Below are 24,563 nucleotides of genomic sequence, written 5' to 3'. Positions count from 1 at the left end.
ATGCATTTTGTACTTTGTTAGTAAATAGGTCCCACCAAGAGTAATGGGGTTTGCACTAATTAAACTGCATTATTTATTTGTTATATTTGTATCCCACCTTTTCTCACTTATTAGTAGGCTCAAAGTGATTAATACATTAATCTTGCCCTTTGTAAGCCCTCTTGAGCAGAGAATCACATACTTTACATGAATGTAACCTTCTTTGAGCTCTGATAAGAAAAAGTGTGTAATTAAATCTGAACTTGATTTTTGGGTAAGTAGCATCAGCACATAAGAAATAATTATAGCTATATATTGTTGCAACTATGCAGTTCTTTAAATACCTGATTATGTTTTAATGTTTTTATTGTGTTTTATTATAAAACAAAACATTATAAATGCCTGAGACTGTGTGTGATATGCCTATGAGACTTACCTGCTAATTTTCCTTTCCTCGAGTTCCTCCAGATCAGTCCAGATGCTTGGGTTTGCCTGCTTACCAGCAAGCGGAAACTAAGAACTAGCTGATGCCACACTATTAGGTCACTGTGCAGCCCCTTGACATTCAGTATTTATTCCATCGAAGAAGCAAAGCAGAAAGCTTTAACTCTGTAAGATGTAAACTAACTACAACTTCAGATAATCTTCGGCAACAGAACAAATTTACAGGATGGGCTGAAGCATGCCAATAGGAAAACTGTTCATTCCAACTTTTTTTTTTTTTTTTAAGGCAGCTCATAATCTTACACTATTTCTGTTCAAAGCCATCAAGAACACCGTAGAACACATACACTCAGGTGGGTTTCTGGACTGACCTGGTGAGACTCAACAAAAATAAGGAGGCAAGCCTAATTTAACCTTCCTTAATATCTTACTAGATAAGTCCAGATGCTTGGGATGTTCCAAAGAAGTGCTCAAAAAGGGTGGGACCAAGTGAGCCCCACTGCAAGCCCCCACATTCTGAGCAAGCAGATCTAGCAAGCCCCGCTGCAAGCACCACACATTCCGAGGAAGCACATCTAGCTTGTAATGCCATGCAATGAACATAAGGGTTGATAAGAATATGTTCCGCCAGGAAGCTGCTTGATCTATCATCAAATGAGACCTTAAACTCTTCAGACAGGATGTCCCCATACAACATATGACAATATTAAAGCTTCTTTAATGCATCTGGCCATCATGACCTTAGTGATAAGCCTCTCCTTTTCACACAGCTCCAAAAAGGTGGTTAAGGCGGTTAACTTTGCGGACTTCAAAAAAGGGTTGGACGGCTTCCTGGAGGAAAAAGCCGTAGAATGTTATTGAATGGACAAGGGAATAATACAGTATTTCTAGGATGGGCGGGACAAATTGCTTGTTCTTTGGGCCGCTGTCGGTGACAGGGTGCTAGGCTCGATGGAACCTTGGTCTGTCCCAGCATGGCGATGCTTATGTACATCCAAAATCCTTCATTTTGACAAGATAAACGAGCAAAGTTCTACCCACATCCAATTTTGGAAGCCTGTCTGAGACTGAAATCTGCTGCCTCCTCCCTAGACACCAGTAATGAAACAGACTGGTTAAGATGAAAGGAAACACAATCTCAGAGAGGAAGAATGGGTCTGGCCTGAGAATGGCCTTCTCCGAAAGGACCAAGAAAGGCTCCTGACAAGAAACACCAGTAATGGAACAAACTGGTTAAGATAAAAAGGAAACACAATCTCAGAGAGGAAGAATGGGTCTGGCCCGAGAATGGCCTTCTCCGAAAGGATCAAAAAAGGTTCCTGACAAGAAACAACCTATAACTTAGAAATCCAATGAGTTGGTCACCAAAAACACCATCTTAAGGGCAATATCTTTCAGGGAAGCAGTTCTTAGAGGCTCGACAACCTGAGCTATCAGAACCATCAACACAAATTGAGATCCTATGGAGGCACTATGAGCTGTCGAAGGGGATTCTTAATCTGACTACGTCTGGATAAGAACCTAAGGACTTACACTTGCAAAGATCTCTGAAATACGACAGGGCCTCCACCTGTACTCTAAGAGAAGCAAGAGCCAACCCCTTTTCTAAACCATCCTGTAAAGTCCAGGATGCTTGGAACCAAAGCTCAAGTGGTTAACCTGTCTCCTTTACCAATCATCAAAAGGTTCTTCAAACCCTCACATATGCTAGAGATAATCAAAGAGTTACAAAAACGTAACATGTTACCTATGACGCTAGCTGAATATCCCTTTTTATTCAACTTTGCCTTCACAGAAGCCAGGTCATAAGGAAATTGAGCCACGTCTATTATATGGTATATAAATGGTGCCCTGCTCCAGCAGATTGTCAGATAAACACTAGCAAGCTCATTTTCAAAGCACTTAGCCTCCCAAAGTTCCATAGAAACCTATGGAACTTAGCCTCCCAAAGTGCTTTGAAAATATGCCTCTAGGTGTTCCAACTTTGAGCCTCATCAGGTCTCTATAACACGATCCCTTGGCCAATCCAGGCCCATCAGCACCAGGAGCCTCGGGTGTTTCTCTATCCCTTGAATAAACCTATCAATCAACAACCAAGGAGGAAACAAAGAAACCTTTTTGCAGAGAAGGCTGTACCAAGGCATCAGTGCCTACTATCTTGCTGTCCCTTCACCAACTGAACAAAACTCTGAACTTTGGTATTCAGAGTTGTCGCAATGAAGTCAACAGCTGGCATTCCCCAATAACATACCACTGACTGAAAGGCCTTTAGATTCAAGGCCCACTCTCCTGGATCTATCATTATTCTGCTTAGATAGCCTGACTGCACATTTTCTACATCAGCCACATGCACCATCGACAAGGCTACCAGATTTTCCTCCACTCTGGTCATCGAGCATCCTCTGCTACCAGGCAATTCCTCGATCCTCCTTGCTTGTTGACATACACCACTGCTGTTGTGTCATCAGAAAGCACTAAAACCACCTTCTGGCAAATCAACAGCAGAAATTCCTTCAGTGCCAATCTAATTGCTCACATCTCCAGGCAGTTGAACCATTGTGCTTCCAGAACTACTACTACTACTATAAATCACTTTTATAGCGCTACCAGTCATACGCAGCGCTTTACAACTGAACATGAAGAAGAAAGACAGTCCCTGCTCAAAAGAGCTTACAATCTAAATCAGGACAAATAGACAGGACCAAAAAAGATAAGGGAAGGACAGACAGGACACATAAGAATAAGATAAAAGTTACAAGTCAGGAGTCGAAAGCAGCATCAAACAGGTAGGCCTTTAACCCAGATTTGAAGGCTGCAAGGGATGGAGCTAGACATAATGGCTCAGGAAGCCTATTCCAGGCATAAGGTGCGGTGAGATAGAAGGAGCGGAGTGTGGAGTTAGCGATGGAGCAGAAGGGTGCAATTAGGAAAGATTTGCCCAGTGAACGGAGTTTTAGGGAAGGAGTGTAGGGAGAGATGAGGGTGGACAGGTAGTGAGGGGCTGCAGAGTGAATGCACTTATAGGTCAACAAGAGGAGCTTGAATTGTATACGGAAACGGATAGGGAGCCAGTGAAGTGATTTCAGGAGAGGGGTGATAAGGGCATAATGACTTTGGCGAAATATTAGTCATGCGGCAGAGTTTTGAACAGATTGAAGAGGAGAGAGATGGCTGAGTGGAAGACCTGTGAGAAGCAAGTTGCAGTAGTCTAAGCGAGAGGTGACGAGAGTGTGGAAGAGGGTTCTGATAGCGTGTGCAGAAAGGAAAGGGCGAATTCTGGTGATGTTATAAAGGAAGAAACGACAGGTTTTAGCAATCTGTTGAATATGGGCCGAGGAGAGGGAGGAGTCTAAGATGACCCCAAGGTTGCGAGCAGACGAGACAGGAAGAATGAGCGTGTTGTCAACAGAAATAGAGAATTGGGGAAGGGGAGAGGTTGGTTTAGGAGGGAAGATAAGGAGTTCAGTTTTGGACATATTGAGTTTCAGGTGGCGGTGAAACAACCAGGTAGCAATGTCAGAGAGGCAGGAAGATTCCTTGGACTGGATTTCTGCCGAGATTACTGGTGTGGAGAGGTAGATTTGGGAGTCATCAGCGTAAAGGTGATACTGAAAGCCATGTGATGAGATCAAATCACCAAGGAAGTATAGATGGAGAAAAGGAGAGGTCCTAGAACAGATCCTTGAGGTACACCCACTGACAGCAGGATAGAGGAAGAGGAGGAACCACCAGAGTATACACTAAAAGTACGCTGTGAGAGATAAGAAGAGAACCAGGAGAGAGCAGAATTCCGAAATCCAAGTGAGGACAGCGTGTCAAGGAGTAGGCTGTGATCAACAGTATCAAAGGCAGCAAAAAGACTGAGAAGGTGGAGGATAGAGTAGAGCCCTTTGGATTTAGCCAGGAATAGATCATTGGAGAAAGTGCTGTTTCAGTTGAATGAAGGGGACGAAAGCCAGATTGGAGCGGATCAAGAATAGGTTGAGAAGAAAGAAAGTCGAGGCAGAACCAATCAACCTTGAGACCATAAGTCCTCATAATGCACTCCCCATCCAAAAAGATGCATATGAAATCTTGTCCACAGTACAAGATTCAGAATCACTGGGATCCTAACACTTGCATGAAATGCCGCACAGTTTAGCAGTGGAGCTTCTGAACGTGCCGAATCTGTGCCTACATTTTCAGAATTCTGCTGGGTGGAAAAACACCTTCCACTGCAGTGAGTCTAACCTGACACCCATATATTCCAGAACTTGGGACAGAACAAAGTGACTCCTGGACAAAATGGCAACCATTTACCAGCTCCTGAAGGAACTCCACTACCTGATATCTCACATACACTTTCTTTGTAGGATTTGGCCCAAATGAGCCAATTACCCAAATGAGGATGTACCATGATCCTTTCCTTACACAAGGCCACCACCACTACCATCATGACCATGGAGAAGGTCCTGGGGGTAATGGCAAGACCGAATGGAAGGGCAGAAAACTGAAAATGCTAACCAAGCACAGAAAGTGCTGAAACCTCCGATGAGTGCCCTGATGGGAATGTAATGATATGTTATTGTGGCAAAGCAGCCAGGAGAATTTCTTACTTTGCTAGATCTCACAGATACCTATCTTAGGGTTTCCATTTTAAAGGATAGTACCTTGAGGAATTTGCCAACTCCTTTTAGATCCAGAATGGGACACTAGGTGCCCTTCTTCTTTGGAACCACAAAGTAAATTAAGTAATAACCTGTTCCCCTTTTCTACTACTACTACTATTTAACATTTCTAGAGCGCTACAAAATGTACGCAGCGCTGTACAAACACAGAAGAAAGACAGTCCCTGCTCAAAGAGCTTACAATCTAATAGACAAAAAGTAAAGCATTTAAATTAAGCAGTCAAGCACAAGAGAACAGTCACAGAAGGACTGAAGATGTTGAAGGGTGGTCAGTGTGATTAGGTGTAACTCTGGTTGGAGTAGTGGGAGAAGGTGATAGAAGAATAGAAATGGGTGAGGTAAAGTAATGAGTGGGTTGATAGGGAGGTTATATAAGACATGTCACTCTAGGGGTGGGTGAGTAGAGGGGTAGGGTGGGCGGGATTATGTCTAAAGCAGGAGAAGGAACCAGAACTACGACATGATACTCGACTAACTTATCCAGAGTTTGCCTGACTGCTCCCGTCTTGAGCCGACAGCGGCATGCATACTACTCAAAGAAGTCGAGGAGAGGCCAAGCAAACTCTAGGGTGTGTCCTTGAATGACCTCTAGAATCCAGAGGTCCTCTATGATATGGACCCAGCTCTGGTGAAAGAACCATAGTCTTCCACCCAAAGGCACTACCACAGAGGGAGACCGCAAAGCTTCATTGCAGTTCTTTCACTGCTGAAGTACAGGCTGCAGAAAAGTCCCTTCCTCCCCTTTGCGCATCTCGAAAGGACTAGCTATAAAACGGGAAATCTATTTTTGTGAGAGGCACACACTCAATCTGGTCTGTAACTTCTGGCGTCCCTGAAAAGTCCTCAGTTCGAAGATCCCCTAGAACCGGACCTCAAGAAATCTTCCGGAAGAGGATGGGGGCTTAAATTCAGCTAAGATTTAACAAGCATCTCCAAAAGTCCAACCTGCCTCCCGCCCACCTGCCTGCCTGCCTACCTACCTACGGGAACCAGAAATGCCCGAGCCTCCCCTGCTGCAGCCCACACAACCACGACTCAGATCGCGAACCCGACTTCGACGCAATCAACGGCCCAGCAGCAGCGGCAGCATAGAGAGTAATTGGAGCCTGAAGAGCGACCACCCTCCTTCCCTCTGCCCAAGGGCCGAAGCGCAACTAAAGCGGTCGAAACGGGACCGCGCAGCAGATGATTGATTCGAAGGCTGAAACCGACGGCTGCAACGGGAGCCAAAGAAGAACAGGGGAATACCCACACAGAAGACCTGAGCATAGCTCGAGACGAACCACACCAGAGCCTCTGCATGGATTATGACCACACTTCTCCCTGCTGATTCGGGCCCTGGGCTCCTCAGGAGACTGCAGGGAGAGACTGGATCTGACTGAGCCAGCAGCTGAGAAGAGGCACCCGGGAGGAGCAACCTGACGAAACACCAACCAGGACGTGAGGGCTTGGCCAGAGAGAGATCGACGTCACGGCACCATGCTGACCACGGAGGTTGCAGGAGGACCAACCCGGGAAAAAGCCGGAGCCCCATAGACAGGGTGTAAATGCGGCCCAGTGCCGTGTAGCACGTGTCATGCTTCCATCCGGGTACCTAATCCCCACTCGAACAGCACTCACACTGATGAACTCTGGACCTGCTCCACTGCTGCTGCCTCCAGCTACTGACTGAGGAGCGACTACTCTTTTCTAGTGCAACACTGTGCATAATCCCCTACCTCTAACCTAGAATCACAACACTGTGTATTATAACCCCTTACCCCTAATCTTGGAGTCAGCACTCAGAACTACGGAGCCTCTGCTCCTGGAACGTCATCTCAGAGCATCTGACTTTCCAATTTTTGGGGAGAAAGGACTAACTGGATCTGCTGATTAGCACATGACATTGTCACACGGCACGGCCGCGTGGAGCGGTGGTAGGGAGAAGCGCCGAGTACAAAGAGAAGACGATCGGTGACTGCCGACCTTCAACTCAGGCTGCCAGTCACCAACACAGCGCTCTCGGCAGCGAAGTCTACAGCAGAACCAACACTTGCTCCTCTCAAGGGAAACACCGTTTTATAACTCACTCTAGCCTGAAACTACCCAAGCTGGAAGCTGTGCTCTCCTATCGCCTAGCCCTGAACTGCCCCTACCTGCACCAGCTATCTGCTCTTCCTGGACCACAACCACCACTCCAGAGACCACTACACCCAACCAGTGTTACAGCTCTAGGACCGCACATCTAACAGTGAGTAAATCAGTTATTTTTAATCAATCAAACCGCTCACCATCACCATAGAGTATCAAAGCCACTCCAGACCACACAAACACCATCCTATGAATAAGGACCAACATCACAACCAACATACCCGATCATCTAACAGCCCAAAGCGAAATAATACCAAAATGACCACCACCAAACTGCTCCTAATAATTTACTCACTATCCCTAATTCACCACACACTAACCACCCCCCTCACGGACACCAACAACATACCCACAATACACAAGCTCAACAGACTACCCAAATACAACACACCTCACCAAAATAATAACAACCAAAACAATGGAAGAACTACCATACACAGTCAAAATCAATACAAAGGAAAGAAAGGACACAACAAACCCACACTACAGGAGATTAGACAACTAATGAAAATCAACACAACTTCGAACCTAGCTGAACCCTACCAAACAATCCAAGTGGCATACATAAACGCCAGATCAGTAGTCAACAAAACAACAACAATAACAGACTGGATCACGGCAGATAACCTCGACCTACTATTTGTCAGCGAAACCTGGATCCACGATCATAAGGACCCCATAATTTTAGATCTATGCCCCTCAGGCTACAAAATCACTCACTGGACAAGAAAAGGAAAAAGAGGAGGAGGCATAGCACTAATCTATAGATCCTACTTCACCGTTACAACAACAGCTGAGTCTATAACATCACAACTTGAAATCGCCTCAGTTAGAATCCACCATACTACCTTGCCTGACCACCAGGTAACTGGCAAGAATGCCAAACACACTTCATGGATTTCATATCAAATACCTGTGTATTTAACTCCGATCTACTTATAATAGGGGACTTAAACCTACACCTAGAAGACCCTAACGCAGCCAATGCACGTGAATACAAGGATTTCCTCCAACTATGGGGCCTCAAATAGCCTAATATGCAAGCAACCCATGTCAAAGGACACACACTCGACCTCATTACACACAAACTATCCTCAGACTTAAACCTAATACTAACAAATACAAAATGGACAGACATACCATGGTCAGACCACCACAAACTAAACCTATTCCTACAATGACGAAAAAAAAGGCTCATACTACAAGCAAGAACGCACAACCTACACCACAGGAGGCCAAATTGACCCTGTAACATTCTGGCAACAGATCTACAAGAACGAATGGCTAGCACAAACAGACTCCAAACATTACCTCCTAGATTGGGACAACAGATGCAGGACCATATTAGACAAAATAGCACCACTACAAACAAGAACCTTACGAAGACACACCTCGATACCATGGTTTAACGAAGAACTGAAAAAATTAAAAACAGAAGTTAGGAGACTTGAACGAGCATGGAAAAAAATGAAAGATGTACAAACGCATGGAAACAAATGCAAAGAAAATACAAATATGCAATAAGACAAACCAAAAGGTCATACTACAAAACCAAAATAGGGCCAGACTACAAAGACACGCATAAACTTTTCCAACTCGTGAACAAACTACTAGACACCACACCAGTCACCACAACCAACACAGACATCCCGTCAGCAGATAACCTTGCTAAATACTTCAACGAGAAAATTATAAAACTACAATTCACATTACCACAGAACACAAAAAATTCACTGACTGTCTGGACCCAATCCCCGATGAATATCCAGCTGATCGAAATCTGGACAAACTTCGATCTACTGACCAACGAAACCGTCACCCAAGCAATCAACAAGTCCGCCAAATCCCACTGCAAATTGGACATATGTCCCAACAACCTAATAAAATCCGCCCCTCAACGCTTCATAACAGACCTCACGTCACAACTAAACTACATGTTACAACATGGACTCTTCCCTAAGGACAAAGGAAACATACTTCTCACCCCAATACCTAAAGATTCAAAGAAAAAAGCAAATGACATAACCAACTACCGCCCGGTAGCATCCATCCCTCTGGCAGTCAAACTAATGGAAAGTATGGTAACCAAGCAACTCACCAATTACTTAAACAAATTCTCAATACTACCTGAATCTCAAGTCAGGATTCCGATCCAACCACAGCACCGAAACAGTACTAATCACTCTCTTAACCAAATTCAAACAAACAATTGCAACTGGCAATAGTGTACGTCTCCTACAATTCGAAATGTCCAGCGCATTCGACATGGTTAGCCATAAAATTCTATTAAACATCCTAGAATACCTCGGGATCGGAGGAAGCGTACTTAGATGGATTAATGGCTTCCTAACCGCAAGAACATACCAAGTGATATCAAATTCGAATACATCACCATGGAAACCAGAATGCGGAGTACCCCAAGGATCACCACTCTCACCAACCCTTTTCAACCTAATGATGACACCTCTAGCCAAATCGCTATCCAACCATGGCCTCAATCCTTACATCTACACAGGCGATGTCACGATCTACATCCCGTTCAAACATGATCTAACAGAAATCACAAATGAAATCAAACACAGCCTCCAAATAATGAATTCATGGGTGGATGCATTCCAGTTAAAGCTCAACGCAGAAAAAACACGTCTCATCCTCTCATCACAATATAACACGAACAAACCCACAACTATAAACACCCCAGACTACACCCTTCCTGTTTCTAACAGCCTGAAAATTCTCGGAGTAATTGACCGAAATCTCACACTAGAAAGCTATGCAAAAAACACAACAAAGAAAATGTTCCATTCAATGTGCAAACTCAAAAGAGTAAAACCTTTCTTCCCAAGGGAAATATTCCGCCGCCTGATACAATCAATGGTGCTAAGCCACCTAGACTACTGCAATGCCACCTATGCCGGATGCAAAGAACAAATCATTAAAAAAAACTCCAAACTGCCCAAAACACAGAAGCCAGACTCATATTTGGAAAAGCGAAATATGAAAACGCCAAACCTCTAAGAGAAAAACTACACTGGCTCCCACTAAAAGAACGAATTGCGTTAAAAATTTGCACCGTGGTCCATAAAATCATTCACGGCGAGGCCCCGGTCTATATGTCAGACCTCATAGACTTACCAACCAGGAACACAAAAAGGTCAGCACTCACATTCTTGAACCTCCACTACCCCAGTTGCAAAGGACTTAAATATAAATTAACATATACATCCAGCTTCTCCTACATAAGCACGCAACTATGGAATGCACTACCAAACGTCATAAAAACAATGCACAACCTAACAATCTTCCAAAAATTACTAGAAACCAACCTGTTCAAAAAGACATACCACAATGATCCATCCTAAATACTAGACAACGAAACTCTACCAAAACCAGACAAAACCGAACTCTCTATACTTGACTGCTCCATTTACTCTATCAACAATGTACATTAACGCACTACCACTTTATTTCTCATGCCGGAAATGAACTTTTCTATACTTGACTGCCTAACTTACTCTATAATTCACTCCATCATTTATGAACTTTAATGCAATACCACTTTGATTTCTCATTCTGGAAATGGCGATCGCCAATACGACATAATGTAAGCCACACTGAGCCTGCAAATAGGTGGGAAAATGTGGGATACAAATGCAATAAATAAATAAATAAAATGGTAATTTACTCAGATGAATTTTAGAGGTAACAGCAGCTGACCAATTCCTAAGCCAGAGACAACACTGTATAGTGACAAGCAAAGCCACAATCTTAGCCGAAGAACTTAATAAATCATTAAAGTCTGCCAAATAGGCTGCTCCCGTTTCCAGAGTTGTTGCATGCTGTGACAGCCAAAGACATACTGCACACTGTAACCCATAATGTCATAAATAGCATCTGCCAATTAGGCCAACCACGCTCCCAGCAGGGCATTATGGATCCCATCATGTGCTGCAGACCGCTGCCATGTCTGTTCAATATATTTGTGAGTGACATTGCCGAAGAGTTACAAGGTAAAGTTTGCCTTTTTGCGGATGACACCAAGATTTGCAACAGAGTGGACACCCCGGAGGGAGTGGAAAACATGAAAAAAGATTTGAAGAAGCTGGAAAAATGGTCTAACGTTTGGCAATTAAAATTCAATGCGAAGAAATGCAAAGTGATGCACTTAGGGAGTAGAAATCCAAGGGAGGCGTATGTGTTAGGTGGGGAGAGCCTGATAGACACGGACGGGGAGAGGGATCTTGGGGTGATAGTATCTGAGGACCTGAAGGCGATGAAACAGTGCGACAAGGCGGTGGCCGTAGCGAGAAGGTTGCTAGGCTGTATAGAGAGAGGTGTGACCAGCAGAAAAAAGGAGGTTTTAATGCCCCTGTATAAGACGTTGGTGAGGCCCCACCTGGAGTATTGTGTTCAGTTTTGGAGGCCGTACCTTGCGAAGGATGTTAAAAAAATGGAAGCGGTGCAAAGAAAAGCTACGAGGATGGTATGGGAGTTGCGTTCCAAGACGTATGAAGAGAGGCTTGCTGACCTGAACATGTATACTCTGGAGGAAAGGAGGAACAGGGGTGATATGATACAGACGTTCAAATATTTGAAAGGTATTAATCCGCAAACGAATCTTTTCCGGAGATGGGAAGGCAGTAGAACGAGAGGACATGAAATGAGATTGAAGGGGGGCAGACTCAGGAAAGATGTCAGGAAGTATTTCTTCACGGAGAGGGTGGTGAACGCTTGGAATGCCCTCCCGCGGGAGGTGGTGGAGATGAAAACGGTAACGGAATTCAAGCATGCGTGGGACAGGCATAAAGGAATCCTGTGCAGAAGGAATGGATCCACAGAAGCTTAACTGAAATTGGGTGGCAGGGGGAAGAGGGGTTGGTGGTTGAGAGGCTAGGATGGGGGAGGGCAGACTTTTTATACGGGGTCTGTGCCGGAGCCGGTGATGGGAGGAGGGACTGGTGGTTGGGAGATGGGAAATACTGCTACACAGATTTGTACGGCTGTGCCCTGGAAGGGACAGGTACAGATCAGGGTAAGGTATACACATATGAGTTTGTCGTGGGCAGACTAGATGGACCGTGCGGGTCTTTTTCTGCCGTCATCTACTATGTTACTATGTCAGCCATGCTCTAGCTAAGAACGAGCTGCACACTGTCACTTTGAATGTTTCAGCAACCTTCTAACTTCTTATCCTGTAGGTCATTTAGGGCAATGCCCCCTTCCAACAGCAAGGTGGTCTTCTTAGACCCCACCATAACAAGGGAGTCCACAATTTCTCTTTCTCCTCCGGAACCAAACGGGCAGAGGCAAGCCATGGCTCTTCCCACTCTCAGCCCTGTGTCCGGTGAGACCCATTCTGCTGTAATCAGGTCTTGAACATCTGGAAGGCCTTAGAAAACTCTAAGCACACTCATGATCAATGAAGAAGGAACCCCCAACGCCAAACCAGAAGGCTCCCCAATGGAAAGCACCACCAATGCCTCAGAAACAAGGAGTACTGACCTCCTCTTTATGAAACAACCTCAGTACTTTTGGGTCATCACCCTCCTCAGAAGGGCGATCTCTCTACACTAACAGCTCCTTTAAGGATGGCTCCTCTGAATAGACCGAGGCCACACCAGATAAGGAAGGAGAAGCAGAGATAGATCACCAGGAGTGGACAGATGAGGCTAAACTAGATTTCTTAGAAAACCAGAGGGGTAGCAGGGTGAGAAACTGAAGCACCTTGCAGTAACTCTGTACTTCAGGAAATAGACCTGGTGCAAGAGCAATATAAACTCTAGAGAAAACAAAGATTTTGATGCAGCTAAATGATCTGTCAGGCCCTGAGTTTCTAAAATGGCAACTGTGCTCCGTGCATGATCAGACAGAGGCTGTTCCTTACAACCCTGACAAAATAGTGCCCATTCCTATGCTCTTCTGCATCAAACTGTTCACTGTCTCTGCCAGAGAACCCAAAGTCTCTATATTTGGATGCGATGCCAAATGCGAAGACATGCTGCCACTGACCATTTCCCCCACATTCTGCAGGATTCCCAGCTTGCCATGTACTACAACACCCCCATGCCAACCAACAGTCCCACAGCGGGAAAATCTCTCAACTGTCTCTGAGGGAGTCGTCATCTATCCTGACTGGCACAAACGCAGCACATGCACTGCCCAGCGGTGAGTCAAGATCCATCCCCTGCACAAATCTTAACCCATCTGAGAAAGAATAAATCCTCATTCTCTGTCCCACACTCTCCAGTAAATCTCTTTTTTTTTTTTTAATAAAGTTGTTATGCTGGAAAAGGAGAGCTCCACAGGAAACAGGGGAGAGGAGAAGTAAATTCATGGGGGAGACAAGGATCTGACGACCTCCAGATATGACTCTGCAGACTCAAGCTACCCACAAAGCTTAACTGCAGACCAGTTGACCAACTGGACCAGGAGCAAATCACTCAGAACCAGAAGCTGAAAAGTGTGTCCATACACCTGCTGGAGAAAGAAAATACTGAGGAGCTGTACTGGATGCCAAGAGATATCTCATTTAAGTTTTCAGTTCTCTTATCGCCAGCTGGTGGTTAATGGGACACAACTATCCCACAGGTTTTGGAATAGTGAGAAGCTGCATGATGGAAAACAGAGTTCACTGCCTGTTCTTCATCTCTTCCTGCTAGCAGATGGTCATAATCCACAAGTTTCTAGATTCATATGCTACTGATGACAAGGAAATTATTTTTCTCCTTAATATCCCAAAGTACTTTGTCCTACCAGATCAAGTTGGACTGCACAATAGAGAATGGCACGGGGACGGGGAACCGCAGGGATAGGGATGGGGACAGAAAGAGCCCACGGGGACGGGGTGGGGACAAACTTTGTCCCTATGTCATTTTCTACTTTGAAGCCTGTTAATGAACTGGACCTATTATTTATGTTTGAGTGATGCAGACAATGATATTTTGATTTTTTGGAAAGACAAGCAAACATACTGGCCACAACTAGCAAAATTTACATGGGGGATGCTGTACATTCTGCTACGAGCAGATCTTCTAAGAAGACATCTTCTATTGAAGGAAGGATTGCGGAAGACAGGAGAGCTACACAGTACTTCATATTATGTATTTCTCCCTTCTAGGGCATACAGAACGGGTTGCATTTTGTACCCCTGGACATTTTAACAGGGTGGATTAGGATTCCTTGGGGTAGTAGAAATCAGCTATTGTTGGTGTTGAGGAGGATTATTATAGCTGCTCAGTTATTATTGTTTTCTATTTGTAATTTATACACAATAGTTGCACAGCACATTGTTCCTTTTTATACTTTAATAAAAAGATTTAAATATAAAATCATAATTGAGGCTTCTGCAAATGAGGACAGAGCCCATGGGGATGGAGCGGGGATGGGGACAGAACTTTGTCTCAGTGTCATTCTCTACTGCACAGGACGCAAACCTACCACCTGCTGGAGAACAAGAAATACTGATTGTTAACGGGTTGTACAAGGACCTTATGGTGACATCACAGTTAGTTCTTTATCTGCTGGCAGGAACAGAACGCGAGCATCTGGACTGGTCTGCTGAGAATAAGGAAAATATATATCTATATCAACATGATAAAAATGAGAAGTGAATGTTTTTATATGCACTGGTGGGAGGCTCAGTTGGCAGATTTTATGAACAGTAGATTTTATGTGCGGGCTTGTATTGGATTATAACACTTATTTTTAGACTGGGGATCTGCTGCTATCTTTACAATCAAGGTGGGTTGGACCTTTGTTGATGGATCAGGAATACTTATAGTATGTATTCAGAATATATGAATTATGTTTTATCTATGTATGTTGGACAGTTGTGTGCACACATAGTATCAAAAATAAAACCAAACATGAAGAATAAAACTTTAAGGATACAACATAATCTGGATACCTAAGAGGGTTATAGGTCTCTCACAAAACTCCAAGGGTAGCTCTGTTAAAAAATAAAATAAGTGAAAATAAGTGAAATAAAATATACACCGTGTAATAACCATTGCAAGGTAGAGCACACATGCTGTGGAGTTTTAAATCAAGTGTTAAAACCTGGCTTTTCTACCTCCTTTCCTAGTTAATGTGGCAGTTAAAGATTGAGCTAACCCCCCTTCCTCCCTTGACTTTTGATATATTGTTCAGGATATTATTGTTGAATTTCCAAGGTCCTATTAAACCACTTCCACTGGGATCTTCCCACTTGTTTCTGACAGTATTTCCATTTTTGTGCTGCTAGTTTATGACTTTTCCAGTTCTTATGGGATCTGTAAACCATTATTTGCATAATATTTATATAAGTATTTCATATGCTAAGTACAAATAAAAATGACAAGTTATGCACGATATTGAGAACACAGACCAGTAACAGACCACAAGCTCCATGAAGAGTCAGAGGCTTTATATGAGCTTGCATGTGCAAGTCAACAGTTTTTTTTTTGTTTTATTTTGTTTTTTAACTGTTCATCTCCCCTTAAGAGGAAACCGTCATGCTTGCCTTATCCTCACAGCCTGAGAGAGTTAGAGAAGTGGGCTGAGAACCACAAAAGCCAGGGCACAAATCCTGTGACCTTGAACAAATCATTTAACCTTCCACTGTCTCAAACAGGCTGTAAGTCTTCCAGGAACAGAAAACAGCTAAATGGCTGAGATTCTGCTGTAGACTCTCTTGGGTTTGCAGTATCCTGACGCAGAAGCCAGGAGGCACGCTACAGAAGCAAGCTTTTTTCCACTCAGAGCAGGGTCTGTACTACATGTCTCTGTCAATGCTTGCTGTGTACAGAAAGACTTGCAAGAAAGATAAGAGTGTGGCCAGTCGTGTTAAAATACAAGTGTGCAGTTTGTAGGGTACGACAATCTGAGGCTGCAATGGTGGGGGGGGGGGGGGGGGATTCTTTGTACTATAAAATTGTTTAAAAAATATATATATTTTTTTGAAGTTACACGTGTTTTAAAAATAGAAACTATTGATGAGGAATGATGGAGAGAGGGGAGTTACCAAATGTAAATGTATCGTTAAGACCCAATGCTATACTCTTTCTGTAACGGATACATTAATGTATTGTTCAATAAAGACTTCATGCAAATAAAAAATAAAAAATACAAGTGTGCTTTTCTTACCTTGTGCTACTGTTGACATCACAACGGAGGGTGTGGAGGAAACCACAGTGGTCACGGCAACTGTACTGGGAGTTGGTGAGGGAGAGGAACTGCTACTGCTGACCAGAGATGACTGCGAGGCAGTAATCACCACTGGATGCTTCTGGGTAGTGGACGTAATGACTGAAGTGGGCACCAGTTTGGTGACAGCGGCATAGTTATGGGATTTGGACAGAATGTTGGGCACAAAAGTAGAGCTCGGAGAAGTGGTGACTATTATCACCTGTAATAAGAAAATAAATGGCAGAATTTCCTTTTTCACAAACAGTAAACTACTTCCAATTTCCCCCACCCTCACATACAAAAAGAATAGTTACTCACTTACAGCAGGCAGAGGATAGCAGGCATGGTATTCTCACAGTTGGGCAACATTATCCAACAGAGCCCGGTGCAGACGCTGACTAGCAAGACTAATTTAGAATTTTCTATCAGCATCCCACCTCTCATGCACTGGTGCCTTCCCGCACAAGCACTGGTCCTTCAATCATGTAAAATAGCTAAAGAATACAACTCCAAGGGCAAATGGGAGGACATGTGAGAATATTTGGCCTGCTGTCCTCGGAGAACCCTGCTACAGGTAACTTTGCTTTCTCCGAGGACAAGCAGGCCAGTTGTATTCTTACAGCTGGGATTCCCTAACTACCAGGCTCACTGAAAACAATGCTAGGATAACAGGTACACGAAACATCAAAGCCTCAGTCAATTAACTCGAAACTATTTACATACTAATTGTGAAGATGGAGCCTGGAACCGAAGAAAACTGGGCCTAGGGAGGGGTGGAGTTGGATCCTAGACACTGAACGAACTTCAGGACTGCCTCACTGAACTGGATGTCACATCGGGTACCCTGTTAAGGCAGTAATGAGATGTGAATGTGTGGACAGATGACCACATCGTAGCTTTGTAAATCTCCAAGTGGGCTACCAATGTAGCCACAGCTCTGACATTATAAGCCTTGACATAACCCTCTAAAGTCAGCCCAGCCAGGGCATAAATGAAAGAAATGCACAATTTCTAATTGGCTAGCAGACTGTATTTGCCGATGGCTACCCCTATCCTGTTTGGGTCAAAAGAAACAAAAAGCTGGGTGGACTGTCTATGGGCTTTAGTCCACTCCAGATAGAAGACTAAGGCTCACTGGCAATTTAAGCTATGCAGTACACTCTCGCCAGGATGGGCATGTAGTTTGGGGAAAACAGTTGGCAGAAAGACTGACTGATTAAGATGGAGCTCCGACAATACCTTAAGAAGGAACTTAGGAAGCATGTGGAGAACTACTATTGTGGTGAAACTTAGTGTAAGGTGGATCAGCTACTAGGGCCTGAAGCTCACTGATTCTGCAAGCTGAAGTGACTGACACCAAAAACACGACTTTCTAGGTCAAATACTTCAGACTGAGCAAAGCTCTCATGAAACGAACCTGGGGCTGTACAGAGATAGGATTACCTCCTACACGATGATAAGAACTAACTGCACCAAGATGAACTCTTACAGAGTTGGTTTTCAAATGAGACTCAAAGAGGTGCAGGAGGTTTTCAAGCAGTTTTTGTGTAGGGCAAGTGAGGGGATCAAAGGTCTTGCCTTCACACCAGACTGCAAATCTCCTCCACTTAAATGAGTAACACCTCTTAGTGGAGTCTTTCCTGGAAGCCAACAACATGCAAGAGAGACTCTCCAGCAAATCTAAGGATTTGAATTCTATGTTCTCAACATCCAAGCTGTGAAGGCCAGGGATTGGAGGCTGGGATGCAGAAGGGATCCTTCATTCTACATGATGGTCAGAAAACATTCCAATCTCAACGGATCTTCGGAGGATAACTCCAGAATAGGATCTGCCTCAGCCAGTAAGGGGCGATTAGATCACAGTTCCCTGGTCTTGCTTGAAACCTGGTCTTGTTTGAGTTTCAACAAAGTCATCTCTGTGAGAGGTACTGGAGGATACACATACAGAAGACCCTCCCCTCAATGTAGGAGAAAGGCATCTGAAACTAGTCTGCCGTGTGATCTCAGCCTGGAACGGAACATTCAGGGCTCCTATGTACTCCAATCACTGAACTGGGAGAAGGTAGGACTTGAGGTAGTTTATGATGAATCCTAGTAATTCCATCACCCGAATAGTCAGGCACATTGACTCTGTCGCTTCCTCCTGCAATGTGCTCTTGACCAGCCAACCATCCAGATAGGGATGCAGTCTGCGCAAATACGCTGCAACTACTGTTAGACATTTGGTGAATACCCTGGGAGCTGGTACTGGCGTTTCCCTATTCGGAATATGGAGATACTTCCTGTGAATGGGAAGTATCAAAATGTGTGTACAGGCATCCTTTAAATCCAAAGAGCATAACCAATCTTTTCCTGAATCATGGGGCGATGGGTGCCCAGAGAAATCATCCTGAACTTTTCTTTGACCAGGAATTTGTTCAGGGCCCTTAGGTCTAGGATGGGACAAAATCCTCCCATTTTCTTGGGCACAAGGAAATACCTAGAATAGAATCCCTTCCCTTCTTCCCTTGGTGACATGGGTTCGACTTCATTGGCCTATAGAAGGGCAGAGATTTCCTCTACAAGTACCTGCTTGTGTGGAGAACTAATGAATGATGCTCTCGGTGGGCAATTTGGTGATCTTTGATACCAACGAAGGGCGTAACCAAGACTGACTATTTGAAGAAACCACCGATGTTACAAGGAACCACCAGTTGGAAAATAATTCAACCTCCCCCCCCCCCCCCTAATGGTAGCCATCTGAGACGGACGGTTACTTTGAGTGCAGCTATGCTCTTCTGGAGCAGCTTGTCTCTCGAGGTGGAGAAGGTACCACATAAGACTCCTCCTCTAAGAAGTAACGAGGATCTTCTTCTGAGTTACTGAGAGACCCGTGCTCATGCATTGGGCAGGAAGGCACCAACGCACATGCAATGGAACACTGCTAGAAAATTCTACATTAATATCACTAGTCAGAATCCACACCAGGCTCCATCTGATGACGTTACCCAGCTGTGAGAATTCAACTAGCCTGCTTGTCCTCGGAGAATGCACTGTATCCTTAACATTTTGCACATCTAGCTAGCTAGGCTAACAAGTGGCAAGAGAAACCTACTCACTAGTCATCTATGGCAGTGCTTCTCAACCACTGTGCTATGGCACGCAGTGGTGCCAATCAAGGACATAGCTAGACATGAGCTCATGAGGCACTTGCCCCTCCCTACTGGACAGTGTCCCACAGAACAACCTTCTGCTTCCTGCTCCAGACCCATCTTCTCCCAGGCAAAGTGAAGAGACCAGGAGGGGAAGGAATGAGGCTGGAGCTGACAGAACACATAATAGAGCCACTCTACTTAATCTACTCTTCCCCTCCTGGCATTCAAGAATCAGGGGAGACGTGTGACTGCAGCATATCAAACAGAGACCCTACTCTCCCTGCACTAGCCCCTTTTACCATCTACCCTACTGTAGACTAGAAGAGACATATTATAATTGCTAACCTGAAAGTAAAACATGATCTAGTAGCTGTGTGCTTCTTCGAGTAAGCTGGATGGTCTGGAACCCAGGAAGGTTATCTCCCATTAGAATTTACATGTTGGGAGTAGTTGAAGGTTTTGACTAATTTAGTTTTTTTCTGGTACCTAATGCATTTTCTTGTATGCAAGACTTCTGGTATCGAGCTAAAAATATTTTGTGGTAACTTAAGGAAATGTCTTTTAGGAATAAATTTGAGAGATCACTGCAATTTTCCATGGAGAGAAAAAAAAAAAGTCCACTGGACGTCCCCCATCCTCGCCCAAAGCCTTATCACCCCCCCCCCCCCACTCCCTCCAATCTGTAGGGCAGCATCACTTTACCCGTGTGCTTCCCCTGCTGGCTTCAAGCTGATGTCTGAATGCAGAGCCCTGTCATTCTGCCTGTCCTGCTGGCCTCGTATGTTCAGAATGAGGCCCACACAGGTAAAACATGCTACTCTCCTTCTGCTAGTGGGAAAGAGTGGACAACGAGGATTATGTAAAATTTGGTTTGTCAGTCACCCGGAGAGAACTCGGAAGTGTGCCACAAAACAGGAATGTTGAGAAGCACTGATGAAGACAAGAGACACACTGCCAATTCTGAAGCACTGAATAAATTACTTTACGACCTCCCCAAATACAGAAATTAGCTCAATTATTAGCTCAATTATCTCTGCATTAGCACTCTGCTTTTGACTCGTAACCACTCACCTCCACCTACCCTCCTCTCTTCCTTCCCGTTCACATTAATTGATTTGATTACATTATTTATTTTTTGTCTGTTAGATTGTAAGCTCTTTGAGCAGGGACTGTCTTTCTTCTATGTTTGTGCAGCGCTGCGTACGCCTTGTAGCGCTATAGAAATGCTAAATAGTAGTAGTAGTAGTAGTATTTCTCCAGTATGTGGCTCTATCATGCTCATTAGTACCTGTCTCCTCTAAAAATTCTCTCAGATCTGCTTTTGAAATAGCTTAATATCGGACCTTTAACTGACAAAAAAAAGTTTTCATAAATTCAATCTTGAGCACAAAATTCTCTTTTGAAGGCAGTTAAAATCTAAGAAGCACTCAGAATAGAAATGATGCAGTTAAAATTCCTACAGGAAAAGAAGTCTATTATATTTTCCCCAACCAATTCAGTGTTCTGTTGGGAAGTAAATGCAACTCAAGCACTTCACCCTCAACCTTGTATCTTGGATAAGGTAAGAATCTAAGATGGGCCATGTAACGTTGGACCATTGGTCCATCAAGCCTGCACCATGTCTCAGCCACTTGGAAGAACCCAGCAGATCCTAAATAGCAAAGTTCAGAAACCTGCCCAAACCTCTAAGCTCATGTCAACTGCTATTAGACTAGGCCACATTCCCTGGATAAGTAATTGACTGACTGAAAACACTTTAAAGCTTTGATTTAAACCTGCTGCTAATTTAATGGAATGTTCTTAGTCCTAAAATTTGATAGAATAACCATTCCCAACTAACTACTTCTACACCCCTTATGATCTTTAAGCCTCTCACATCCCCCGTCACCTTTCTCCAAGATAAACAGCGCTAGACTATGATGAAATTATATGTCAGTTTTACCTGTGACCACATAAGTCTGAATGAGCTCTTAGGAGCCGCTTACACACAGTAACCCTGGCTACATCCAGTTTCAATTATATTAAGTTATCTGGTCATAGTATGACAAAAGTGTTTTAACACCATCAGGTCCAGTACAAGGTGTTATTTGGAAATGTAACAAACAAGCTGGTTTTGGTCAAGCTTCCCTCCAAGATTCTCCAGTGTTATAATTCAAGAGATATGTAGCTTATGTCCAGAAAGAACATAATGAGAAGGCAATTTGAAGCTCTTTATAAGTTGGGAGGTTCAAATTTCTATCGATTTAAGTTGTCTGTGTACTTCTGAATCATGCCTCCAGTACTGAAGGATGCTGGTATAAGAATCGTCAACCAGGGTTATGAAAATTGAAAACAGCAATGCTGTCAAACTATACGGGATACCTACATTTCATTCTCAGCAAATCTGGCTAATATCCAAATGTAAAATTTTAAGACAAAAGCAAAGGATCATCCCTTCTTGGCCTCTAAGCCAAGTCTGAGACCCTGTCCTCTTTAGGAATATAATTACATTATGGCCATTGTTAAATCTCCACTAAAGAAAAAAAAATCTGTAAATAAAAAAAAACAAAAACACATAACAGTGTAAAGAGATTCTGGCACCAGAGAAGTCTGGGTAGAGCATGAGAAGGTGGGGTTCCTTTAATGCTATTAAAATCAGTGCTAATTAAGCTGATTTAATATTTTTAGCTTAGTAGTCTCTGAAATGCTGGGTTTCCATACCAACCACAGCCTGGGAGTTAACACCCATGGTCATAAAGCTTGAAAAGGGTCAGATTTGTAGTGACAGTGCACTCTTAAAAGCAGCCAAGGAAAACAAGACTCATCACAAAGTATTCCCATCCAAACATAATCATTACCATCATATGATGTCAGAATATTATAATTGGTTATTAGGGTAATCAATTCCATTCTGAGCAGCCAAGAACAATAAGTGTTCAGTTGTTACTACCATATCATGTTCTATCTAAACCCAGTCAGCCTTCAAAAAAGCAGGATCACCATTCTGGTCAGTCTAGAAGCAAATTATGGACTGATTTAGATGTACTTTGGTTCCCTGGTCTGGCTGTTGCAATGGAGGGGGACAGAGATAATTAAACTACATTGCAACAACGGCCAGACTCAGGACTCACAATTGCACATGCTAGAAGGAGACACCGTGTGACCCTTAGACAAGGGCCGTCATAATGATGGCCAGACTTAGCAGGCTGTGAGGGGGTATAAAAGCAAATTCTGTTTGAGCTGGAAAGAGGAGGTGCACAAGAAAAAAAATACCAGATCAAAATAACAATGTAAAAAAGAAACTAGAATTAAAGTGCCTGGCCACACTTCATGCATCTTGCCACCTACCTTCTGCGTGGTTGTGTTTGTGGTTTGGGTGGAGGGCTTTGTGAATGTGATCTTCACAGGAGACATGTGGGGTGGCAATGAATTGGCAATGCTTTGCATGATGTTGCTCATCTTAGGGCTGCCACTCACAGGGACAGTGATGGTCTTGGAGACGGGTGTGGTGGCCTTGGGCACCTCCTTCAAAACCACTGGCGAACTACTGTTGGAGTTCGTACGCCGCCTCTTACGGGGCTTCTCATCCTCATCAGAGCAGCTGACACCTAAAAAAATAAACGCATCAAGCCTGGCACTGAATTTCACTGCAAACCAAACCCAATGAGGTTCCACCATTCCTCAGTCTGTTCTATTTTGTGGGATACTGGCCCAAATGGCTTAAAAAAAAAAAATCCAACTCATTCGCTTGTCAATTAGTTTTTAGGGCTCACAAGCAAGGTGACTCATAGGAGTCAACTTTTCAAAATGACTGGGGGTGCTAAACCCAATGGAAATTACCCCATCCCTGATCACAATACTGGGGGAGGGGGGGGGTACTCGAGCACCGACACAGCTGGCTGGTCAGTTTCATCCTGGCCTGTAGCCTCCCGACAGGAAGAACATATTTTATTTTTGTTACATTTGTACCCCGCGCTTTCCCACTCATGGCAGGCTCAATGCGGCTTACATGGGGCAATGGAGGTTAAGTGACTTGCCCAGAGTCACAAAGAGCTGCCTGTGCCTGAAGTGGGAATTGAACTCAGTTCCTCAGTTCCCCTGGACCAAAGTCCACCACCCTAACCACTCCTCCAGAAAAGCTGAGTGGTCATCATATTTTCCCTCACCTCCATGTCATTCACTATATCTTTTCCCCATGGAAGACAATACATAAGAAACGGACAAGGAAAACAACAGGAAAAACAGATTAAGACGTGTACACTTGAAGAGTGGCATGAAGGCACATTCCCAAGTTTGCAAAACCAGGCACAGCATTGCTTTTTTTTTTTTTTTTTTGTTCCTTTGGGAGGTGGGGGGAGGCTGCTCTCCATGGTCAGATTTGAAAGAAAATTTAGTAGAACAGCTGGAACCTCAAAAGGCAATTCTCCTCTGCTAAGTCCACAATAATGCACAAATGCTCACACACATTTACACCTGGTCTAAGTGTGTATGAATGAGTGTTTCATAAAATGCTTATGTACACAGCAATTCTATACATTCATCCAAAATCACTTCACCTATTCAGTGTTCAATATTGCTCGTACAGCAGGAAAAGAAGGAAAAAACAGGTTTCAATTCTTATAATCTGTCAGCATCTATCACTGGCTAAAAAAAAAAAACAACAAAAAAATTTATTTATTCCAGTAACTCATTTATTTCTTATTGCACTGACTGAAGTTAACTAATTTAACATTCATAAAAGTTTTTGAAAAATAAGAAACTAAAAAATAATAATAAAGTTACTGTAACAAGGAACGTTTTTTTTAGCCAATGATCGATGCTGACAAGTTATAAAATAAGCCTTCCTTGAGGCTTTTTCTTTCCAATTTACTGCTATATGAGTGATATTGAACACTGAATAAGTGAAGTGATTTTGGATGAACGTACCGATATACTTCCCCCCTCTTGGGGTGATTTGTGCACAGCAATTTATGCCACCTCTAGCCAAACTACATTCCTGGGAATGCCTACACATAGGTCATATTTTTATGCAATCTATCTTACAATGCACCTAACTTATAGGTAT

The 24,563-nt window shown here is 43.7% G+C and overlaps 1 protein-coding gene across 7 annotated transcripts in view; it reads right to left on the bottom strand.

The window, feature by feature from the left end:
* Positions 1-24,563, bottom strand: part of EMSY (EMSY transcriptional repressor, BRCA2 interacting) — a 123,776-nt gene that overhangs the window by 74,289 nt on the left and 24,924 nt on the right. For 4 of the 7 annotated variants that reach the window (XM_030200048.1, XM_030200054.1, XM_030200050.1 and 1 more), the window contains exons 7-9: positions 22,847-23,106; positions 16,344-16,605; positions 15,127-15,168 (exon numbers count right to left, since the gene is read on the bottom strand). In XM_030200048.1, coding sequence (XP_030055908.1) covers positions 15,127-15,168; positions 16,344-16,605; positions 22,847-23,106 — 564 coding nt within the window. The remainder of the gene's footprint in view (positions 1-15,126; positions 15,169-16,343; positions 16,606-22,846; positions 23,107-24,563) is intronic. The other 3 variants (XM_030200051.1, XM_030200052.1, XM_030200053.1) reach the window with 1 other exon arrangement.

The sequence above is a fragment of the Microcaecilia unicolor genome, chromosome 4, assembly GCF_901765095.1.
Source record: "Microcaecilia unicolor chromosome 4, aMicUni1.1, whole genome shotgun sequence".
Classification (NCBI taxonomy): domain Eukaryota; kingdom Metazoa; phylum Chordata; class Amphibia; order Gymnophiona; family Siphonopidae; genus Microcaecilia; species Microcaecilia unicolor.
Note: the sequence above shows the minus strand (reverse complement) of the source record. Positions and strands in the feature narration are given on the sequence as shown.